Source organism: Canis lupus, chromosome 5, assembly GCF_048164855.1.
Source record: "Canis lupus baileyi chromosome 5, mCanLup2.hap1, whole genome shotgun sequence".
NCBI lineage: Eukaryota > Metazoa > Chordata > Mammalia > Carnivora > Canidae > Canis > Canis lupus.
In genome coordinates this window covers 51,304,839-51,325,639 of record NC_132842.1, presented here as the reverse complement: position 1 = coordinate 51,325,639, position 20,801 = coordinate 51,304,839, and the positions used below count along the sequence as shown (strand labels likewise).

Genomic DNA, 20,801 nt, shown 5'->3' with positions numbered 1-20,801 from the left:
TGCCCATTCACAGGTGTTGAAATTAGTTCTGATGTTCACGTTAACGATTCACCATCATTCCCCGCAGAGTCGACCTGCCCTACGTGGCAATGTATGTTACTGATGTGTGTTAGCATGAAAACTCTTTCTCTCTCATTCAGAAAACTCTGTCTTGTCAAGATAGTCAATTTCCTCTAGCCAAATTAACATTCTACCTGGCATATCAAAGTAAGTCAAAATTTTAACACATAAAACATCTTAGTAATAGAAGAATTCTAAATTACAGGGCACCCAATTTCTTTTCACTCCTAAACTGTCCACAATTTCTTTTCTCTCTAGTCTGTGCTGCGCGTTGCTACTGAAATAATTTTCCTAAACTATGTGTCTGATCCTGTCATTCCTGGGGGAGGGAGGACGTGTGGCAAGAAATTAGTTCTTGGCACCTATCTGTGAATCACATATTTCTTTTTAAGTAACTTAACCTTTGTGAGGCTCCTTGTCCTTATCTCTCTAATGAAGGAGTTGATGACTGCACTTTGTCTTCCTTCTAAACTGTTCTAGTGCCAAAGCTCCCCATCTTGGCAGGAGTGAAGTTCACCCTCCTAAGCATGGCCAGATCTCTCTTGCCACTCTTTCCTCCCACCCTTCCTCTCTAGCATCGTACAGTCTTCGGACTTGGCCAGCTATTCCCAGAACCCCTCGTGAACTCTTGCTTCCATGCTTTTGTTGTCACCGCCCCTCCTCTGCCGTCCATAGGTACCTCTGGGAAGCTTTCCTCATCTCTCAGCTGAAAGTCTGGCATGCCAGTTCTTCCTCCTTAGTAGTAGAGCTTTGTGGTTTTTACTCTGGCACATTCTAGCGTGTATGATAGCTGTGCAGGTGCATCGTCCTAGTACATTGTAGTTTCATTTAGGGTAGAGACTTGATTAATCTTTATGGCTTCTGGAACCTCCATTTGAGAGATTTGCCCGTAATAGGTAAATAATAATAATTAATGATTAAATAATAATTTAGAGGGTTGATCATTAGAACTGTTGCAAAGCAGAATCTAGTACTAAAGTTGACAGGCTAAACTAGACAGTGATTGTGATTCTGTTTCGTTAGTTGACAAATTCAGATTTCTAGGCCTCTTCTTTTTTTTTTTTTTCTAGGCCTCTTCTTAAGCTGGTAATACCTTTTTCTTCCTAGGTTTTTTTTTGTACCTTGAGGCAAGTGGATGAAAGCACTGTATACATTTACTTAAATGCTACTTCTTTCATGTCAGTAGTTTGAAATAAGCAGCTCTTTAATATCTCTCCTTAGGAGGATCAAATGTTTGTGCTGGCATTTTTAACTAAAAGCAAGGACATCTATTCTTTTCAAAATGTTTACATCAAGGATCTCCTTTAACTCATTTTTGAAATTCACAGGTAATTAAAATAAAATACTTGATGATCCTAAAGTAAGGATTATATCTATAAATTCTTAATATAAAGCAGTAGAAAATTTGAATACTTGGAGTTTTACTTTGCACTCAGTTTTAGCTATTACATAGCTATTTGTACCTCTTTGGCATAAAATCTGGCCACATTTTGAATTTTAAAAGTGGAATAAATGGAGGTTACCTTTAAGGGTTCCCAAATTATGATAAAACTATAATGGAGTAACCAAATGTAAAACTTAAAATATTACAAAGCAGAAAAAGAATCTAATCTAATTGAATCTAAGTAAATTAAAAATGAAAAGAATGGAAGGGTGATTGCAGTTTCTAAGTAATGTAAAGAAAACTTAGTGCCTTGAGCTGTTTACTTTTAAATTTAAATGATTATAGAACATATTTTAACGTAAAGAAGACTTTGACAGGCTTCCCACATCTAAAATAGAGAAATGTACTATTAAATTCCAAGCATTACTGTTATAGTTCCCAGTGACTAAATTGTTGATTTGGAAACCTAGGTGATGTGAAATTTTCAAAAAAATAAATTTAGGTCAATATGATGTTTTACCATATCTCTGGGGGCCACTAAATAATCAGAAGCATCTGCCAGGGGGATGCTACCACTGCATCCCTAGTGCTCACATGCTTGTATTTTCTCCCTCTTATCTTTGTCCCTGCTCTTTGGTCTTCTCTACTCTTTTTTCCTTCTTTTCATACTGTTTCTTTTTTTCCTTTTATGCTAACTATTTTAAGGCATAATTTACATATGTTAAAATGTACATCACAAATTGTGTGTGTGTGTATGTGTATATGTGTGTGTGTGTATATATATATATATATATATATATATACACACACACTATATGTACACCTATCACCCAGATCAAGATTTTAAATATTTCTATCACTGTAGGAAGGTCCCTTATGCCTCTCTCTTTCCCCCTTCCCTTGCCTAAATAGCCATTATTTTTATTTCAGTTGTCCTTCTTCTGCACCTGTTCTTCAGGAGCCTATCACTCCTCAGTGACCAATGACATGGGCCAATGACACTGTAGACACTAGTTTCATAGCTAGCAACTGAGAGCTGCATAAGTCACGGATTCCCAAGTGCTGAGGTATTAAGTTTCTCGCCTCAAAGCAACAAGCGTTTGTTAAGGACATCTGGCAAGTCTACACCATGCTCAGCAGTGAGTTGTATACAGGATTGTCTGGCATGTTCTGGAACCTAGAGAAGATGTTCTGGCTTTCTCTACTCCTTTAAGTTCTTGGAAGATGAAAAGCCTTCCAGTTAACTGTACTCTTCCCTGCCACTCAGGTTGTTTAACAGAGTTCTAGATCCACAGCAAGCCCTTGCTAGTATTTAGCATAGATAAAGACGTCTGCAATTTATTCCTAAAGCCATCAGTTAATAAAATTTTATTGTAAATCTGTAACGTAGCTTCTCTGAAGAATTTACAAGAGCAATTACTGCCTTTGTTATAGAATCTTGCACAAGAGCAAGTCTTCTTCATTTTGAGTTGTTTGAGGGGCGTTTTTAGTTTGGTTTTTGAGAAGGAAATTCATCCACATATTTCAGATTTTAAATGTACTGAAAGGTATGTAATGACATACACCCTTTCTACCCCAGAGGCACTTCTTTTTTAGGTAACTAGTTGATGTTTTTAGAGATCTTTTTTGTATATTTCCATCTATGAATAAAATCTGTGTTTAATTTGTTTTATCTATATCCAATGTCCTTTCATATAAATGGCAATATACCATAAGCACTGTTCTATACCTTGCTTTTTTTCTTTATCTTAGAGATGATCAGCTATCATTAAGACTAACCATAATTTATTTAGATCTAAATTATTTCTACTCTTCTACTATTACAAATGATGCTGTAGTGAATAACTTTGTATATAAGTCAATATAAGTCAATATGCATTTGTGCAAGCAGATTGAGAGGGAGAAGTGCTAGGTCAAAGTAGTATGTACATTTATAGTTCTGATAGATTTTGTCAGCTTGCTTTCCATAGAGGTGGTATTGATTTATACTGCTATTAAGCACTGTATGAGAATGTATCTGCCCCGTACTTTTCTCAACCCTTTCTTTGCTATTCTGATAAGTGAAAATAGAATCTCACTATAGATTTTAATGTACATTTCACTTATTATGAGTAAGGATGAGCATCTCCATGTTTCAGACTTGTTTCTGTTCCTGCGAGCTTTTTGCTTAGCTCCTTTGTCAATTTTTTTTCTTGTTGGTTTTTTTTCGTAATGATTTTCTGGGTTCTGTATGGTAGGGATAATTGCCCTTTATTGGTGCTATGAGTTGCATATATTTGTTCCTACATTTTCCTGTGTCTTTTCAGTTTGTTTTAGGTGGTCTTTGCCATTTTTTAAAAATGTAGGCAATTTTATAAGTTTTTATTCAATGATTTTAGGATTGTAGGTCATGATTACAAAGGAACATTTCAAGGGAGACAGGTTGTATTACTCTGAACAGGACTAGCAAACTTTAAATAGGAATGGTAGGAAGAACAGCATGAGAACCTCAGATGGGGAACTGGGTAACTTCTAATTGAAGTAATAAGGGCCTCTCAATATGGCCTTGCTATTCAGCTTGACATAGATTTTGAGTACTATTGTATCAGCAGAATTCTTGTTCCAAACAACAGAAACTGACTTAGTTAATTGAAGAAGAAAATGAAAGATATCAGGGAGCTCACAGAACATAAGCAAAGGCTAGATAACAAGACTTGGAAAACAGAAAAGACCAAGGACATCCATAGCCAAGATCCTGCACAGCCCCAGACATGGTTAGGAGTGCCGCTCTCTGGTGTCACTCCCACTAGAAGCTGCATCTTGACAGGAGAATGAATGAAATGTCCTCACTTCATTGTGTCACTTATCTCAGAGTTATTGTATCAGAAGCATCAGATTAAATGTCCCAGGCAGAAGCATTCAGTTGGCCCAACACTCAAGAAAATTAGGACAGATGAAGCCTGAAATTTTAATGTAACCAAAAACTGATGAGAAACATGGTTGATATGGAGTTTTTTATTTAGAGTTCTTGTTGCATAAAGAAGTTACAACTTTGTTAAAGAAACCTACTCTGAAAAAGTTTGATATTTCATTCATTATGAATTCTGAGGTAGAGTTCGTCATAAGTAAGTTAATTTCTCATAAATGCTGAGATGAGGTCATTCCAGTTCTGTCCATTACAACAGTTTTAGTTCATTGTAGGAATGATAATGGTGCATTTAGAACAGTTTTGTTCTGTCTTATTCAGCGTCTATGGTTTCTATGGAAACAGACTTAACATTGACCTGGATTCTCTGCATTTTGTTTTTTTTTTCCCCCAATGAGCAATTATTTCATAATGAAAGAGCCTGAGATTTTATTATTAATCCGGTTTTATACCACAGTTCTACAACAGTGCAGCATATGTATTACCACAAGGTTTATGAGAAAAAGTGAGATGGAGGCACAACACTTAAAAACTTCATCAATGATACATAAAAATTGATAATAACCTAATAACAGCCTAGTTTTGCACATATTAATTGGTTAAAAGGCACATAAACAATACAATAAATAGGGTATTGTACCTTGTAGAAGAACTGAAGTTTGCTGTGGAAGTGGACTTAATAAGAATTAGAGCTTGTGAATTGTTCCAAAGTAATGGTAGGAAGAGGATGACATGAAATCAGATTAGAGTTATTACATCTTATGCAGTTGGACGCTGCTCATGGCACACATGCTGAACTGAGGTCACTAGAAATATTTTGGGTGCGTTTTGTGTATTCTTATAAGCCTCTGAGTAACTGGATACTACTTTCTGCATTCACTTAGTGTTTTTCTTGGACAAAAGTCACATTATATTAAAATTGTTCTCTTTTATATCAGTTGCACAGAAACAAATTCATGTTTTTAAAACAAGCATTATAGCATACCTGACTGTACTTTTACTAGAATAACTCAACTATATATATTTTTTAAAGATTTTATTTATTTATTCATGAGAGAGACACAGAGAGATTTTATTTATTTATTTATTTATTCATGAGAGACAGAGAGAGAGAGAGGCAGAGACACAGGCAGAAAGAGAAGCAGACTCCATGCTGTGAGCCCAACGTGGGACTAGATCCTGGGTCTCCAGGATCAGGCCCTGAGCTGAAGGCGTGCTAAAGCACTGAGCCATCTGGGCTGCCCAACAGTATATATTTTAAAGTAACTTTGGGATTAGGGAAAATGACTATTGTATTGTCTTCATAACTGTAAGGAGATACTTTGAAAATGATCTTCCTTTTAAAATTAACAGTATTAAAAAAAATAAAATTAACAGTATTTTATATTTGTGCTATATGTATTTTATTAGTGAATTTGGATTATAGCTTCATATGAAGGGTTTAGGAATTAGATGCCTTTCATTAAGGGAATGGAGCAGTTCTTTCCTGACCTTCTGGTTGGTGGAAGTCCTTATTAGAGGTTAAAATTAGTCATATATATATATATATATATATATATATATATATACACACACACACACATATATATATATATAATGCAGTCATAAAAATGATATTCTGATATATGCTACAATATGGATGATCTTGAAAACATTACACTAAGTAAAATAATTCAGATACAAAAGGATAAAAGTTGTAGGATTCAACTTATATGAGATTCCTAGAATAGGTAAATGTATAGAGGCAGAAAATAGAATAGAGATTACCATGGGCTAGAGGGGAGAATGGGAAGCTATTTAATGGGTACAATTAGTGTTTGGGATGATGGATTTTGGAAATTGTAGTGATGGTTTTAGTAACATTGTGAATGTACTTAATACCATGGAATTATACACTTAAAACTGCTTCAGGTGATAAATTTTATGTTTTTTTTTTTTTACAAAAATCTATTTCATCTGTTATTTCCTCTTCCAACATTGTTCTCATGTACCACTAATTATACAGAGATAACTATAAATGTTTCTAAACTTTGAATTTGTGACTAGAAGTTCGTTTTCTTTTGTCAGATCTGATTGCTGAATTCAGATGTTTCTTATAATACCTAACAATTAAAGTATTTCTTTGGATTCTCATCAATTCTTTTTAAAAAGTCAGTTTGTTTTTCTTCTAAGGGAGAACAGGAAAACATTTGTTATCTTGAATGTTTATATATATATGTATATATAGTAACTAGTATATATAGTGAATATATGTATGCATATACATACATAGCTAATTATTTACATTTGAGGGACAAGCTGAAGTTCTCTGGAATTTCTTCCTCAGTGTTCTAGAATTCTGGGAATATTTAAGCTCTTGACCATAACACGGCATTTCTGTTAAAGAAAAATAAATATATTCTGGAATTATTCTTAAAATAGTGTCAAAGAAAATAGTGTGAGTAAATTGGCTTTTCCAGTTACTTCTAATATTCAAAACAATTGAATGAATAGTGTTACTAATTTGAGTCAGGAATGACTTTTTTTTTTTTTAAAGAAAGAAATTCTACAGTAAGAGGTTTCTTAGTTTATTCATGTGATGAAATTCTTATTTTTCTACTTCTTATATGTCTCCTAAAATGTTATCCAATTGTATTTCAGGTTGCAACAAGGATAGTGTCCGAGCCGGCTGTAAAAAATGTGGCTATCGTAAGTACATTAAAAAATAATGCTTCAAAGAGTGAATCATTGCCTCTTTGGGCAGTGTAATTTAGCATCCTGATTTCAGTGCCCTGATTTCAGCATAGTTCTATAGCCTTGTTATTTAGCCGGGTTTGCAGATGATTCAGAAATTGCTCTGTCAACCCTAAATAGTTACTTTCTTCCCTGCTACAGACTCAATAACAGATAACTGTGTATCTAGTGACTAGCAAATATGTCAAGTACAAGTGGAGTAGTAGATTTTGGAGACTGAAGAAAGTATATTCCAAAAAAAAGTATAAATGTATTTAATCTTTTACTCCTTGTCCTTCTAGATATTGGATGAAGAGGGGAAAGCAATGAAAATTTTTTATGAAGGGTTTTCCTGTAGATTGACTTTAGTCTTTAAGAATGAAATTAGTCCCAGAATTTCTGCTCACAGGCAAAAAGTTGATGTAAACAATCATTAATCTCTGTTATGATCAGTGAAATGGACCATAGAAATGGATCAATGAAATGGAATAGAAAAGTAAACTTTAACATGTGCAATTTTATAGCTTAAATTTGTAATTATGTATCACAAATACCACTTCTTTAAAGTAACATTTCCTAAAGCTTTGATAACAGCTATAACAGTAGCATTTGTTGTTTTTTAAGTTGTTTGGCGACCATGCAAATGAGCCTGGATTATGGTTAATACTCTGTATAAAATTAGTTAACTAATTAATTTACATAAAAGTGTAGTTATATTTGAAGCAGAATGTTACATGAGCCTCAGATGTACAACATAATGATTTGATAAGTTTTTACTTTAGGCTATGCTCACCACAAGTATAGTTACCACTGGTCACTACATAGTGCTATTACAATACCATCAACTGTATTCCCTATGCTGTACAGAAAAGTTATTTTTAAAAAGATAAATGTGATGTAAAAAAAAAAAAAGGCCATTCAAGAGCATGTGAATTGAGAGCACTCAGGGACATAAATCTCCATTAAAAGGGCTCATAATGAAAGCATACTGAGAGTACCAAGTCACATTCCTCCAAGCCGAGGCTGAAATCTGTCTCAAGGGAATCTTGCTCATTTAGCATAAGCATACATAACCTTCGTATAAATAAAAACTCCTGAAGAATATACTTGCATGCAAGAAATGAGTACAATAAAAATCTTTCTGTGTTTTAAACTTGCTTATTTTTGCTTTGTTTTTTTTCTTTAAATCTTTGCTAATTTCTGTGTTTCATTTCTTGATTTAGGACTTATGAACCTGCTTGCTCATGTGCATGTTCTTGTGCATGTGTGCACTCGCTCGCTCTCTCTTCTATATATGCTGTTTTATTTACTTCAAAATCCGGAATGGATTTTCCAATCTATCTACGAATACTGGTTTATCTACTTGGACCTCTTCTAAGATTTGTAGGAAAATAGTGAAAATAATTTGTTGGAAATATTTGTTGATTTAGTCTCCTTATTGCTATTTTATTTTACACTATAATTGAAGTATCTGTAGTAATTAGAATTTTCTTATAGAAGCCAAGTAAACAAATAGGTTTGTCAATCTTTCTAAGTTTAGTTCCTTCTGCTTTATTATTTTAATCTATGATTTTAGTGATTATTATTATTTTTTTTTTTTTTTAGTTTTTTTTTTTAATTTTTTATTTATTTATGATAGTCACAGAGAGAGAGAGAGAGAGGCAGAGACATAGGCAGAGGGAGAAGCAGGCTCCATGCACGGGGAGCCCGATGTGGGATTCGATCCCGGGTCTCCAGGATCGCGCCCTGGGCCAAAGGCAGGCGCTAAACCGCTGCGCCACCCAGGGATCCCCAGTGATTATTAAATAACTCATTTGTCTCCTGTGGAAAAATTAAGTAATACTTCCCTTCTGGCTTAAACTTAACACCTTATACCTATTAAAAAGGAAGATCTTCTCAATTTATGTGTCTTTCTAATGGAAACTACATTTAAAAAATTACCTGTTATTTGGAGGCCAGAATCTTAGTATTGATGGGGTATCTAAGAGAAAAGTCCACAAAAATCTTTGAAATGTTTTTAATGCCTAAAAATGTGCATATTCATCAATCAGTTACAAAAGAGTATTATCTCTCTAATGTGAAACAAATGATTTAGGTTGTACAATTTAAAAATTTTAATACTTGAAGAAGATTTTATTGTCAATATGTTTCAAATATGGTTATATTGTTTTCAAAAGCTTGAAGTTAAGGGGGCTGTATTACAAAAGTTAAGATGTATTACTAAATAACATGAATGTCACTTTTTCATGACATTCCTCAATAATATTAGAAGAATTATTATTTGTATGATGAGTTTCTGAATTTTTTTTGGAGTTGGCAACTTCTGAATATTTAAAAGCTACAAAGTCACTAAGCCTTTGTCCATGGAATAAATGTCTCAGATAATTATCATAGTTCTCAGAAAACATACCTTTAAAAAGTTCAGTATACTGAGTATACTCAATAGTGGAGCATTTGATTATAGCAGCAGGAAATAAGAACATACTTAAATACCTTTAATATTTTATTTAACTTAAAATACTAATCTATTGATAGACATTCATGACCTTTTCTTTGCCCATGGGTCGGCTGATTATTGTTTCTCATAGTCTTTTAAGTGCGAATACCTGAAATGCATTTCCTACTTCTTAGTTTGTTTCTCCAAAGATAAGCAAGCAGTGAAAATAATAAGTCTAAATGCAAAATCATTTTATCATTATTTCTCAGCTAGGGGTAATACTGCCCCCTTGGAAATCCATGGACTTTTTTTTTTCTTCTTAAGTTGTCCATTTGGGGTTAAGAGCAACAATAGGACATTTAGTATGTAGGGTTTAGGGATTATAAACATCCTACAGTGTGTAGGGCAGTACTAGGCAGTGGAGAATTATCTACCTCAAAATGACAATGGCTCCCACTTTGACAAACAGGTACTTTTTATTGTTTTAGATTTTTTTTCTCTGTCTTGTACAGTCTTGCACCAGTACCTAATTTGAAAACTGCTTTTTAAAAATAATTCATTTAAATCAGGTGTTTCCCATAATACAGCTTTGTTTATAGAAACAACCACTTTTTTTGTCCTGGATTCATATTTTTGGCCTTACATAATTGTACATAAGCAAACTTATATATAACAATAACAGACTCTTAGTGGAATAAAATATCAACAGGTAAAGTAAAATATTTAGGTATGAGCTGAGGAAAGACCAAGAAGGTACAATGCTAGGAGAAGAAGAATAGATATTCAAAAGTGAGGGAAAATTGTCATGTGCTACTGATAGGATTTGTAAAAGATGGTTTGGAAATTGTCATTGGATTTACCAGGTAGGATGCTTTTTTGACCTTAGGAAGTTCAGTTTAAGTGGAGTGGTAGGTCATGAAGCAAACTGGGCAGATTTAAGCCTGTATGGGGAGGGATAAAAAAATGGAGTGGCTATATAGTCTCTAGTTTCATGAAATTTGCATGGGAAAAGTAAGGAACTGTCTTAGTCCTTATGGGCTTCTATAACAAAAATAAATAGAATCTTTAAAAAAATAAAATAAAAGGGACTCCAGGGACATCTCTAGTCCTTTCCACCATGTGAGTGTGTGTGTGTATATATATATATATATTTTTTTAAGATTTTATTTTTTAAAATCTTTAAAGATTTTATTTACTCATGAGAGACAGAGACAGAGAGAGAGAGAGACAGAGACACAGGCAGAGGGAGAAGCAGGCTCCACACAGGGAGCCCAACGTGGGACTTGATCCCAGGTCCCCTGATTGTGCCCTGGGCCGAAGGCGGCACTAAACAGCTGAGCCACCCAGGCTGCCCCCTCTTTTATAAGGCAGTAATCCCATTCATGAGATTACCACCCTCAGAACCTAATCACCTCCCAAAGCTTCCACCAACTAATACCATCCTCTTTGGGGGTTAGAATTTCACTATATGAATTTTGAGGGGGCACAGACATTAGGTCATAACAGGAACATATTGAATATACTTGACCCTTGAACAAGATGAGTTTGAACTGCACAGGTTTAGTTGTGAGTAGGATTTTTTTTGTCTTTGTTTTTGTTTTAATAAATACTGTACAACAGTAGAACAGGAACCATCATGTCTCCTTCTCTTCCTCCAAACCTCCACTTAGCCAAACTAGATACTAGAGTGATACCTGTATCTTGCTTCTCTCTTGGGAATGTGGAAAACCTTCCAAGTGGAGTCTAGGGAAGGTAGATAACCAGGGAAGTTAAAGCACCTTTACCCTTCTCTCTAGGTCGCTTGTTCCACCTGGTCCCCTTTATGTGATTCTAATGCAGTTTCTGCTTGTGGGGGAAATGCTGTCAAGGGGTAAGTTCCCCGACAATATTAGCAACCCTCCTTAGAAGACATTCAGCACCTTGGACAGCACCCCCATACTGAGTCCAAGGCTTTTGTCTGGTGCGGTCCTGTCCCCCGAGGGTTCTGCACTCCTTGGTGGAGAGTCAGTAACCCCTTGGGTGGGTTATTATGTGGTCCTTGGCTTCTTTGGCAACAACCCTTCCCCAGAGCCTGTTTCTTGCACCTCCCAGTTCAAGACCTCAGTGAAGAGAGTTCCCCACAGGTAGTAGGATAGAGTACCAGGAGCAGGGAAGAACCCTGATGTTCCGGCCTTTACTGCAACTTGCCTCCACCTTTGCTTTGTTTTTCATCATTTGGTTACTTCTATCTTACTTTTCTATCACAAAAAATACAGTAGTTCAGTTTTGAGGGAGCCAGAAGTTATATGTGGATTTTTGAGTGCCCCTACCCTACCCCCTATGTTGTTCAGGAGTCCACTATAATTCCTGGAAGGGAATTTGGCATAAAGGGAGGGTTTTATATTTAAGATATAATATGTTTATATAGACTGAAGGGATATTATAGGAAATGTTGCAGATCCTGGAGACCGGAGAAGATTAAGCAATTTCCTCTAAGAGTTATAACAAGGATATTTCTTAATTTTGGAGGAAGCTAGGTGAGAATAAGTATGGCTATTTTCAGGTGTGGAGACAGTAGAATGAGACACTGTCTGGTAATCTTAGGAGGCTGAATTATCTGTTTGGGGAGGGGGCATTGAGTGAGACAGGAAAGTGTTTGGACCATAATTTAAGTCAGTCATAAGTTTGGAAAAGTCACTGAGGAAAATAGCACAGGCACAAAAAATGAAATGTTTTGTATTTGTGCTAATGTTCATGAATGTGTGATTGCACTCAAGCATTGCTTGGTGACTCAAGGATAGGCACTATCCAAAGAAAGTTTAGCTTTGAGCCAGAATATTTGTTTTACGGTGAGATATGATAGATGATCAAGAATATGAATGAGTCATAGAGACTTATAAAAGAGTGTTCAGGGAGTCAGGAATGAGGAATTTGATAGGCTAGGGGAAAATGAAGGGATTGAGTGAGTTAAGATCTTAATAAGATTCCCAAACAGATCTGTGTATGGGTGTGAGGGAGTGAGAAAGCTAGAAGGATAAGTGCTTATACTGAGAGTATGATTTTGGAGTTTAAAATTTCCAAAATGGAACATTTCAGGTGATGACAGGGAGCATAGTGTGGCCATGGCATCTAGAATATCAAGGAACTGAGAAAAGCCGTACAGCACCCTAGACTGTCCATTTAGGCCTGTAGAAGGGCTTAGGGTGAAGCACTAGCGTATGAGCCAGATTCCAAAGACTTCAGTAGATAGGCAACAGGGCTGCGTGGGAGAGTAGAGGACTGCTATATTGGGAAACAGTATTAAGAAGCCTGGAGGATGCTAATAATACTGAAATAAGCTGTAGAAAAGTGTTCTCGGGGAAGAGCCAAATATCCTTTAAAACAAGTGGTAGAGGAAGCAAACTGAGGACAATTTGTCCACTAGGGATTGTGTGTTTCAGAAGCAGTCATGAGAAGATTGGGAGAGAAGGGGGTAATGATCCGTTAGGTCAGGAGCACAGAAGCAATATGAAGATGAGACTTCCAGGAAGATATATGGATACAGAAGCCTGCATTTTTGGGTAGGAATCACAATGATAGGGACATGAAGCTTGGTGGAATTAATTGTGTTTAATGATTCAGAAGTTTGTAATGTAGCCTCATGCTCTCAGAGCTGAGGACCTTAGGGAACCCCCAAACCTGGTTTACTTAGCTCTAGTTCACATGGTCTGCATACTCCTTGGGCCAAGCGATAGGTACATGAGCATCCTGATTATAAAACATAATTTATCGGGACGCCTGGGTGGCTCAGCAGTTTAACGACTGCCTTCGGCCCAGGGCGTGATCCTGGAGTCCCGGGATCGAGTCCTGCATGGGGCTCCCTGCATGGATCCTGCTTCTCCCTCTGCCTGTGTGTCTGCCTCTCTCTCTGTGTGTCTCTCATGAATAAATAAAATCTTTTAAAAAATAATAATAATAATAAAAACATAATTTATCATTCATTTGGTAAATCTTTGTCAGCACGTTCTAAATGAAACTAAGTTTTTATTGTTATGTGGCACTTTGAGTTGCCCATCCAACCACTCCTTGAATGCAAATGATGGAGAACGTACTTTTGCTTTTAATGATACAATAAATGGTCATAATCTGACACCATGTATTAAATACCTACTTGGTGCTATAGACTCTGCTAAGCACTTTAAAGATACAACTCACTGCATTTCATTCTTAAAACAACCTTATGAAGTAGGTTTCCTGGTGCCCATTTTCATGAACAATCAAAAAAAAAGATGGATTCCGGCACCAGATGCCTAGATTGCCTAGATTGTTACTGTTACAAATCAGAAAATAGGCTCAGGAGGATTACTTTATTATTAAGTGGGGAGACTGGAAATTGAAATCTGGTAATCTGTAAGACTTTACACTATGCCATCGTCTTTTTCCCACTATTTTTAAAAATTGTGGCAAAATATATATATAACATAAAATTTGCCATCTTAAGCATTTTTAAGTATATAATTCAGGTGCATTTATTACATTCACAGTGTTGTACAACCAACTCCACTATTTATTCTGACACTTTTCATTACCCTAAACAGAAATGCCATAACCATTATTTCTCCAGCCCTCCCTTCCCCCAGGCCCCATCCTCCAATTTACTTTCTGTTCTATGAATTTGGCCATTCTGACTGTATCATGTAAGCATAATCATATGGTATTTGTACTTTGTGTCTAGCTTATTTCCCTTAGTATAACATTTCAAAATTCATCTCTGTTTTTGTTTCTTTGTTTTGTGGTTGATATGATACATTGTATTTATCCATTCATCTGTTGGCAGGCACTTGGGTTGTTTCCACTTTATTGGTATGGTGACTAATGGAGCCATGAAATTATGTGTCGGAATCCCTTTTTTCAGTTCTTTTGGGTATATGCCTAGGAGTGGAATGCTGGGTCACCTTGTTCAGCTTTTAGGGGGCCTGCCAAACTGTTTTCCACTAAAATGGAACATTTCGTTTTACATTCCCACTAGAAATGTGTAAGAATTCCAACTTCTCTGCATTCTTGCCAACATTATTCTTTTCCTTTTTTTTTTTTTTTAATGTGTAGCCATCCTAGTAGATAGTAGGAATTGATATCTCATTATGGTTTTTGATTTGAATTTCCCTCATGATTAATGATGGTGAGCATCTTTTTTTTTTTTTTTTTTTTTTTTTAAGATTTTATTTGTTCATGAAAGAGAGAGAGGCAGAGACACAGGCAGAGGGAGAAGCAGGCTCCATGCAAGGAGCCTGACGTGGGACTCGATCCTGGGTTTCCAATATCAAGCCCTGGGCTGAAGGCGGTGCTAAACCACTGAGCCGCCTGGGCTGCCCATGTGAGCATCTTTTTATAGTCTTATTGGCCATTTGTATATCTTCTTTGGATTAATGTCTATTCAAATCTTTTGCCCATTTTTTAATTGAGTTGTTTTTTGTTCTTGAATTGTACAACTTGTATATACACTGGATGTTAAACCCTATCAATGTGATTTGCAAATATTTTCTCCAATTCTGTAGGCTATCTTTTCACTTTTATACTAATTTCTTTGCAAAAAATTTTTAAATTTTGATGAAGTCTAGTTTATCAGTTTTTTCCTTTGTTGCTGGTGTTGTTGGTATTTAGTTTGTGGATCTATTTATTATTATTTAGAAAGAGGTAGAGGGACCAAGCAGGAGGGACAGAAGGAGAAAGAGAGAATCTCAAGCACACTCCACATTGGGTGCAGAGCCCGACATAGGCTCTGATCCCATGACGCTGAGATCACGACCTGAGCCCACGACCCCAAGATCAAGACCTGAGCTGAGACCAAGAGTCAGATGCTTAACTGACTGCACCACCTAGACACCCCTGGTGCTTTTGGTGTTTACCTAGAATCCTTTGCCAAATTCGAAGTCCTGAAAAAACTTATCCTTTCCTGTCTCCTAAGAGTTTCATGGTCCTAATTCTTATAATAAGTCTTTGATCCATTTTGAGTCAGTGTTTGCATATGATGGGAATAAGATGTTCAACCTCGGGATCCCTGGGTGGCGCAGTGGTTTGGTGCCTGCCTTTGGCCCAGGGCGCGATCCTGGAGACCCGGGATCGAATCCCACGTCGGGCTCCCAGTGCATGAAGACTGCTTCCTCCTCTGCCTATGTCTCTGCCTCTCTCTCTCTCTCTCTCTGTGACTATCATAAAAAAAAAAAAAAAAAAAAAATGTTCAACCTCATTAGTTTGCATGTGGAAATCGATTTGTTTCTGCACCATCTATTGAAGACACTATTCTTTCCCCAATAAGTAGACTTTACACTGTTGTCAAAAATCATTTGGAGATACACATACACGTATTTATTTCTGGGTTCTTAATTCTGTTCTCTTGGCCTATATGTCTATCCTTGTGACAGTACCATCCTGTTTTGATTAGCTTTGTGGAAAGTTTTGAAATCAGGAAGTGTGAGTCATTCACTTCTGTTCTTTTTCAAGATTGTGTTTAGGCTAGTCAGAGCACCTTGAATTTGGGAATTAGTTACTATTTACTATTTCTGAAAAGGCCCCTTCATTTTTTATAACCAACTACTAAAATGTTGTAATTTGAAATGTCTCTGTATCTGTGGTCAGGATTTGTGTCTGGTCACCTAAGAGTTTTCTGGTCATTGTCTTCTTAGAGTCTATTTAGAAAAGACATCACAAGAACTGTAATTTGGAATACAATTATTTCCTAAGTTTGTTCACTTATTCCCCCAGTAGAAAAAACAGGAGACTATTTGTAGCTTTATGACTAACTTGTCTTAGTATTAGTTTAGGGTCAATTTCATTGAAATAAAGCTAAAATGCATGTGAGATGGAGCTTGCTGCCAGTGTGGTTATTATTTCAGTATTTACTTTAAATATTCATTGCAATATGAAGTGTTTGAGTGCAAAGCTAGCTTAAGTTAAAGGAAAAATTATATCATCAGGAGTTCTGATCAAAATGGCAAGCTGAACCAAGATAGAAAGTCCTCTTTTGTGCTTTGAACACAGAAATGCTGAGAAAAACAGAGTAACAACAATAAAAATAACCCAGCTCAAATGAATGAATAGGAAATCCCTAGTGGTGGAAATGAAAAGTTGCTCAAAGCCAGACAGGGAATGATAGCTGAAAACATTGAGGTCCACAGGCCTACTGGGTAGACTTTTATGGACTAGAGAATGACGCCTTAGACTACTATGGGATGGCAGCTTGGCTGGAGTGGGGACTCTTGCATAAAGCCCTGTTTGAAAGGCTGTGAAGCTGAGATTAGAAAAATCCCACTCACTATCTAGAGAAAATGGCCAGAAACTTTACTGTATGATTTCCTACAAGATAATAATTAGAAGAAAAGGAACAATCAAGAATTGGCAACCCAAGCTTATAGCATGTATGAGGAGTGAATTTACACTGCCACCAATGAAGCAGGATCTATTTTTCCAAGTTGAGAAATTAACATTGAAAATAGATCTGGTATTGGGGCACCTAGCTGGCTCAGTTAGTAGAATGTGCAACTCTTGATCTCGGGGTTGTGAATTCAAACCCCATACTGGACATGAGAACATACTTTAAAAAATGGGTCTGCATATGATTTTACTCATATGTGGAATTTAAGAAACAAGACAAATTAACACAGGGTAGAAAATAGGCAAACCACAAAACAGACTCTTAACAATAGAGAACAAACTGAAGATTGATGAGGGAGGTGGGAAGGGGAATAGGGGATTAAAGAGGGCTCCTCTTTAATTTGTTGTGATGAGCACTGGGTGTAGTATGTAAGTGATGAATCATTAACTTCTACACCTGAAACATATCACAATGTATGTTAACTAACTGGAATTTCAATAATTGGGAAAAAAATGGTCTATCAAATTAGATAGGCTTAAGTGCAGTTATATGTCATTATTAATAAAACAACATAAAGGCTACATAGAAATTTTCAAAATAAAGGGACAGAGGAGGAGATAGGTTAAATATTGATATTCAGAAGTTTTCTCACAAAAATGGCAACTTAATATGATTAATAACAGAAAGCGTAGTAGAGTAATTTCAGTATCAGACTTTTGAGGTAAGAGCAGTGTAGGAATAGAGATTCGGGGGCGCCTGAGTAGCTCAGTTGGTTGAGCGTCTGCCTGAGGTCGTGATCCCGGGGTCCTGAGATTGAGCCCCATGTCTGGCTCCCTGCTCAGCAGAGAGTCTGCTTTTCCCTCCCTCCACCTCTCCCCATGCTTGTGCTCTCTCTCTCAATAAATAAATAAAATCTTAAAAAATAATAATAATAGAGATTCAAGAACAATCAATGAAAAAGGTAAAATGATAATGATCTTGATTGTGCTTACTAATATAATCTTCAAATATTTATAGCAAAAACTGTATTATAAGGAGAAATTGACAAATTTTTAATGATAGAAGTACTTGAAAATTATACTATCAGAAGTTATTAGACCAAAAAATGAAGATTTGAGCAACAAAATAGACATAGCACTCTATTCAACAGAGTGATATATATGTTTTTAAAATACATACCAAGTCATTTCATAAATTTATTACATGATAATCCACAGAAGAAATCTCAGCAAATACCAAATAACTGATCTCATACAGATCCCACTTTTTTTTTCTCCAGAAGTTCATTTTTTAAAAATGAACTTTTTGTTGTCTGATTGTTGGGGCTAGGACGTCTAGTACTATGTTGAATAGCAGTGGTGAGAGTAGACATCCCTGTCGTGTTCCTGATCTTAGGGGAAAGGCTCTCAGTTTTTCCCCATTGAGAATGATGTTTACTGTGGCTTTTCATAGATGATTTTTATGATATTGATAGATGTTCCCTTTATCCCTACACTCTAAAGAGCTTTAATCAGGAATGGATGCTGTATATTGTCAAATGCTTTCTCTGCATCTTTTGAGAGGATCATATGGTTCTTGTCTTTTATTGATGTGACCTATCATGTTGATTGTTTTATGAATGTTGAACCACACTTGCATCCCAGGGATAAACCCCACTTGGTCTTGGTGAATAATCCTCTTAATGTACATTGGATCCTATTGGATGGCTAGTATCTTTTTGCATCCGTGTTCATCAGGGATTATTGGTCTGTAATTCTCCTTTTCGGTGGGGTCTTTGTCTGGTTTTGGGATCAAGGTAATGCTGGCCTCATAGAATGAGTTTGGAAGTATTCCTTCTATTTCTATCCTTTGAAAAAGCTTTAGTAGAATTGGTATTATTTCTTCTTTAAATGTCTGGTACAATTCCCCTGGGAAGCCATCTGGCCTAGGGAAGTTTTTGATGACTGCTTCAATTTCCTCGCTGGTTATTGGCCTATTCAGGTTTTCTATTTCTTCCTGTTTCAGTTTTGGTAATTTGTAGGTTTCCAGGAATGTATCCATTTCTTTCAGACTGCCTAATATGTTGGCATGTGGTTGCTCATAACATGTTTTTAAAATCATTTGTATTTCCTTGGTATTGGTTGTGATCTCTCCTCTTTCATTCATGATTTTATTACTTTGAGTCTTTTTTTCTTTTAAATAAGTCTGGCTAGGGGTCTATCTTAATAATTCTTTCAAAGAACCAGCTCCTGGTTTCATTGATCTGTACTACAGTCTTTCTGGTCTGTATTTCATTGAGTTCTGCTGTAATCTTTATTATTTCTCTTCTGCTTGTTTTAGACTTTATTTGCTGTTCTTTTTCCAGTTCCTTTAGGTATAAGCTTAATTTGTGTATTTGAGATTTTTCCAACTTCAGACCCTACTTTCTGATCAGAAAGCATGATCTGAAAACTGCATATGTTTGCATATAAAAAGAATACTTCTGAATGATTCATTTGGAAAGAAATCACAACAGAGGAAACTTGTTTCCAGCAGTATGGCAGACTGGATCCTCTTGTAAACAACTAAGAAACTTGTATAAAATGCACAGTACATTATTTTAGATACAATAGTGTTCTAGAAAGAAAGAATTAGAGGGCAACAATCGAAGGAAAGCAGAAATTTAAAGAGGTAATAATTGAGGGTATTCCTGAACCCAGTGTTCATGAACTTGTATTTATATGGGTTGACAGAGTACAGGGGATAAAAGCAAGGCTTGGGGTCCAGGTTAAGATTGGGACTCTAACTAGAGTTGTTACTGTATAAATTTAGAACTTCCAAAGGATTTCACACTCAAAGAGAGAACTAGAAATAAACCCTAGCACAAAGTTAGTGAATCATTAGTGGGTTGTGAAATCAATTATGTAGTTACCATCAGCACTGTTTGTTGTTGTTTTTTATTTTTGTTTCTGAGTATCAAGCGTAGTAATGCTTCAGGTAACTTTTTGTTTCATTGTGAGTGTGTTAGTGTGAATTTATATTTGAATGCATATATGAATACAAAACATAATATTGGGAGGCAAAAACTAGTTGCAGAATGATAGGTAAATATCACTGAGTTTATGTTATAAAATAATCCAATATGCTGTTTTGGAAGGATGAATACCAACTGCAGTGTACCAACTTCTGAAGACAGAGGGAGTAGAATGAGATTAAGACAGGGTTCCAAGGAATTGTGCAAAGTCCCACCTGTGTGTATGTATGTGTGTATGCACACGCACGCACAGGCATGCAAACATTTACCTTAAACACTGTAAGTGAATATGACAAAATGTTAACATGTGGGTGATAGGCACTTGGATATTGGTTATATTATTTCCTGTACTGGGGGCACCTGGGTGGCTCACTGGTTGAGCTTCTGCCTTTGGCTCAGGTCGTGATCCTAGGGTCCTGGGATCAAGTCCCTGCAGGAAGCCTGCTTCCCCCTCTGCCTGCCTCCTCTCCTTGTGCCTCTCATGAATAAATAAAAATCTTAAAAAAAATAACATCATTTAAAAATAGTAATAATAATTTCCTGTACTTTTCTGGTATTTGTCCTATTTGATTTTTGAATACATGGTATCATGTGATAAATAAGTAAATATTATAGCTTTATTATTGGGAGAGTCTTTAGGAGGCAAATGATGCCAGAATGAATTTTTTTTTCAGAATGAAATTTTTATTTAAGTGTTCTTTAGAAGAGCACCATCAGGGGTCCCTGGGTGGCTCAGCAGTTTAGCGCCTGCCTTTGGCTCAGGGCGTTGTCCTGGAGTCCCGGGATCGAGTCCCGCGTCAGGCTCCCTGCACGGAGCCTGCTTCTCCCTCTGCCTGTGCCTCTGCCTCTCTCTCTCTCTCTCTCTCTCTCTCTCATGAATAAATAAATAAAATCTTAAAATAAAAAATAAATAAATAAAAAGAACGCCATCAGGAGCCCCTGGGTGGTGCGGTCAGTTAAGCTTCTGACTCTTGGTTTTGG

General features: G+C 36.2%; 1 protein-coding gene across 1 annotated transcript in view; it reads left to right on the top strand.

Moving 5' to 3' along the window:
- SREK1IP1 (SREK1 interacting protein 1) overlaps positions 1–20,801 on the top strand; it is a 47,143-nt gene that overhangs the window by 4,477 nt on the left and 21,865 nt on the right. Inside the window, exon 3 of the mRNA XM_072828442.1 lies at positions 6,990–7,037. Within this exon, the coding sequence (XP_072684543.1) occupies positions 6,990–7,037 (48 nt within the window). The remainder of the gene's footprint in view (positions 1–6,989; positions 7,038–20,801) is intronic.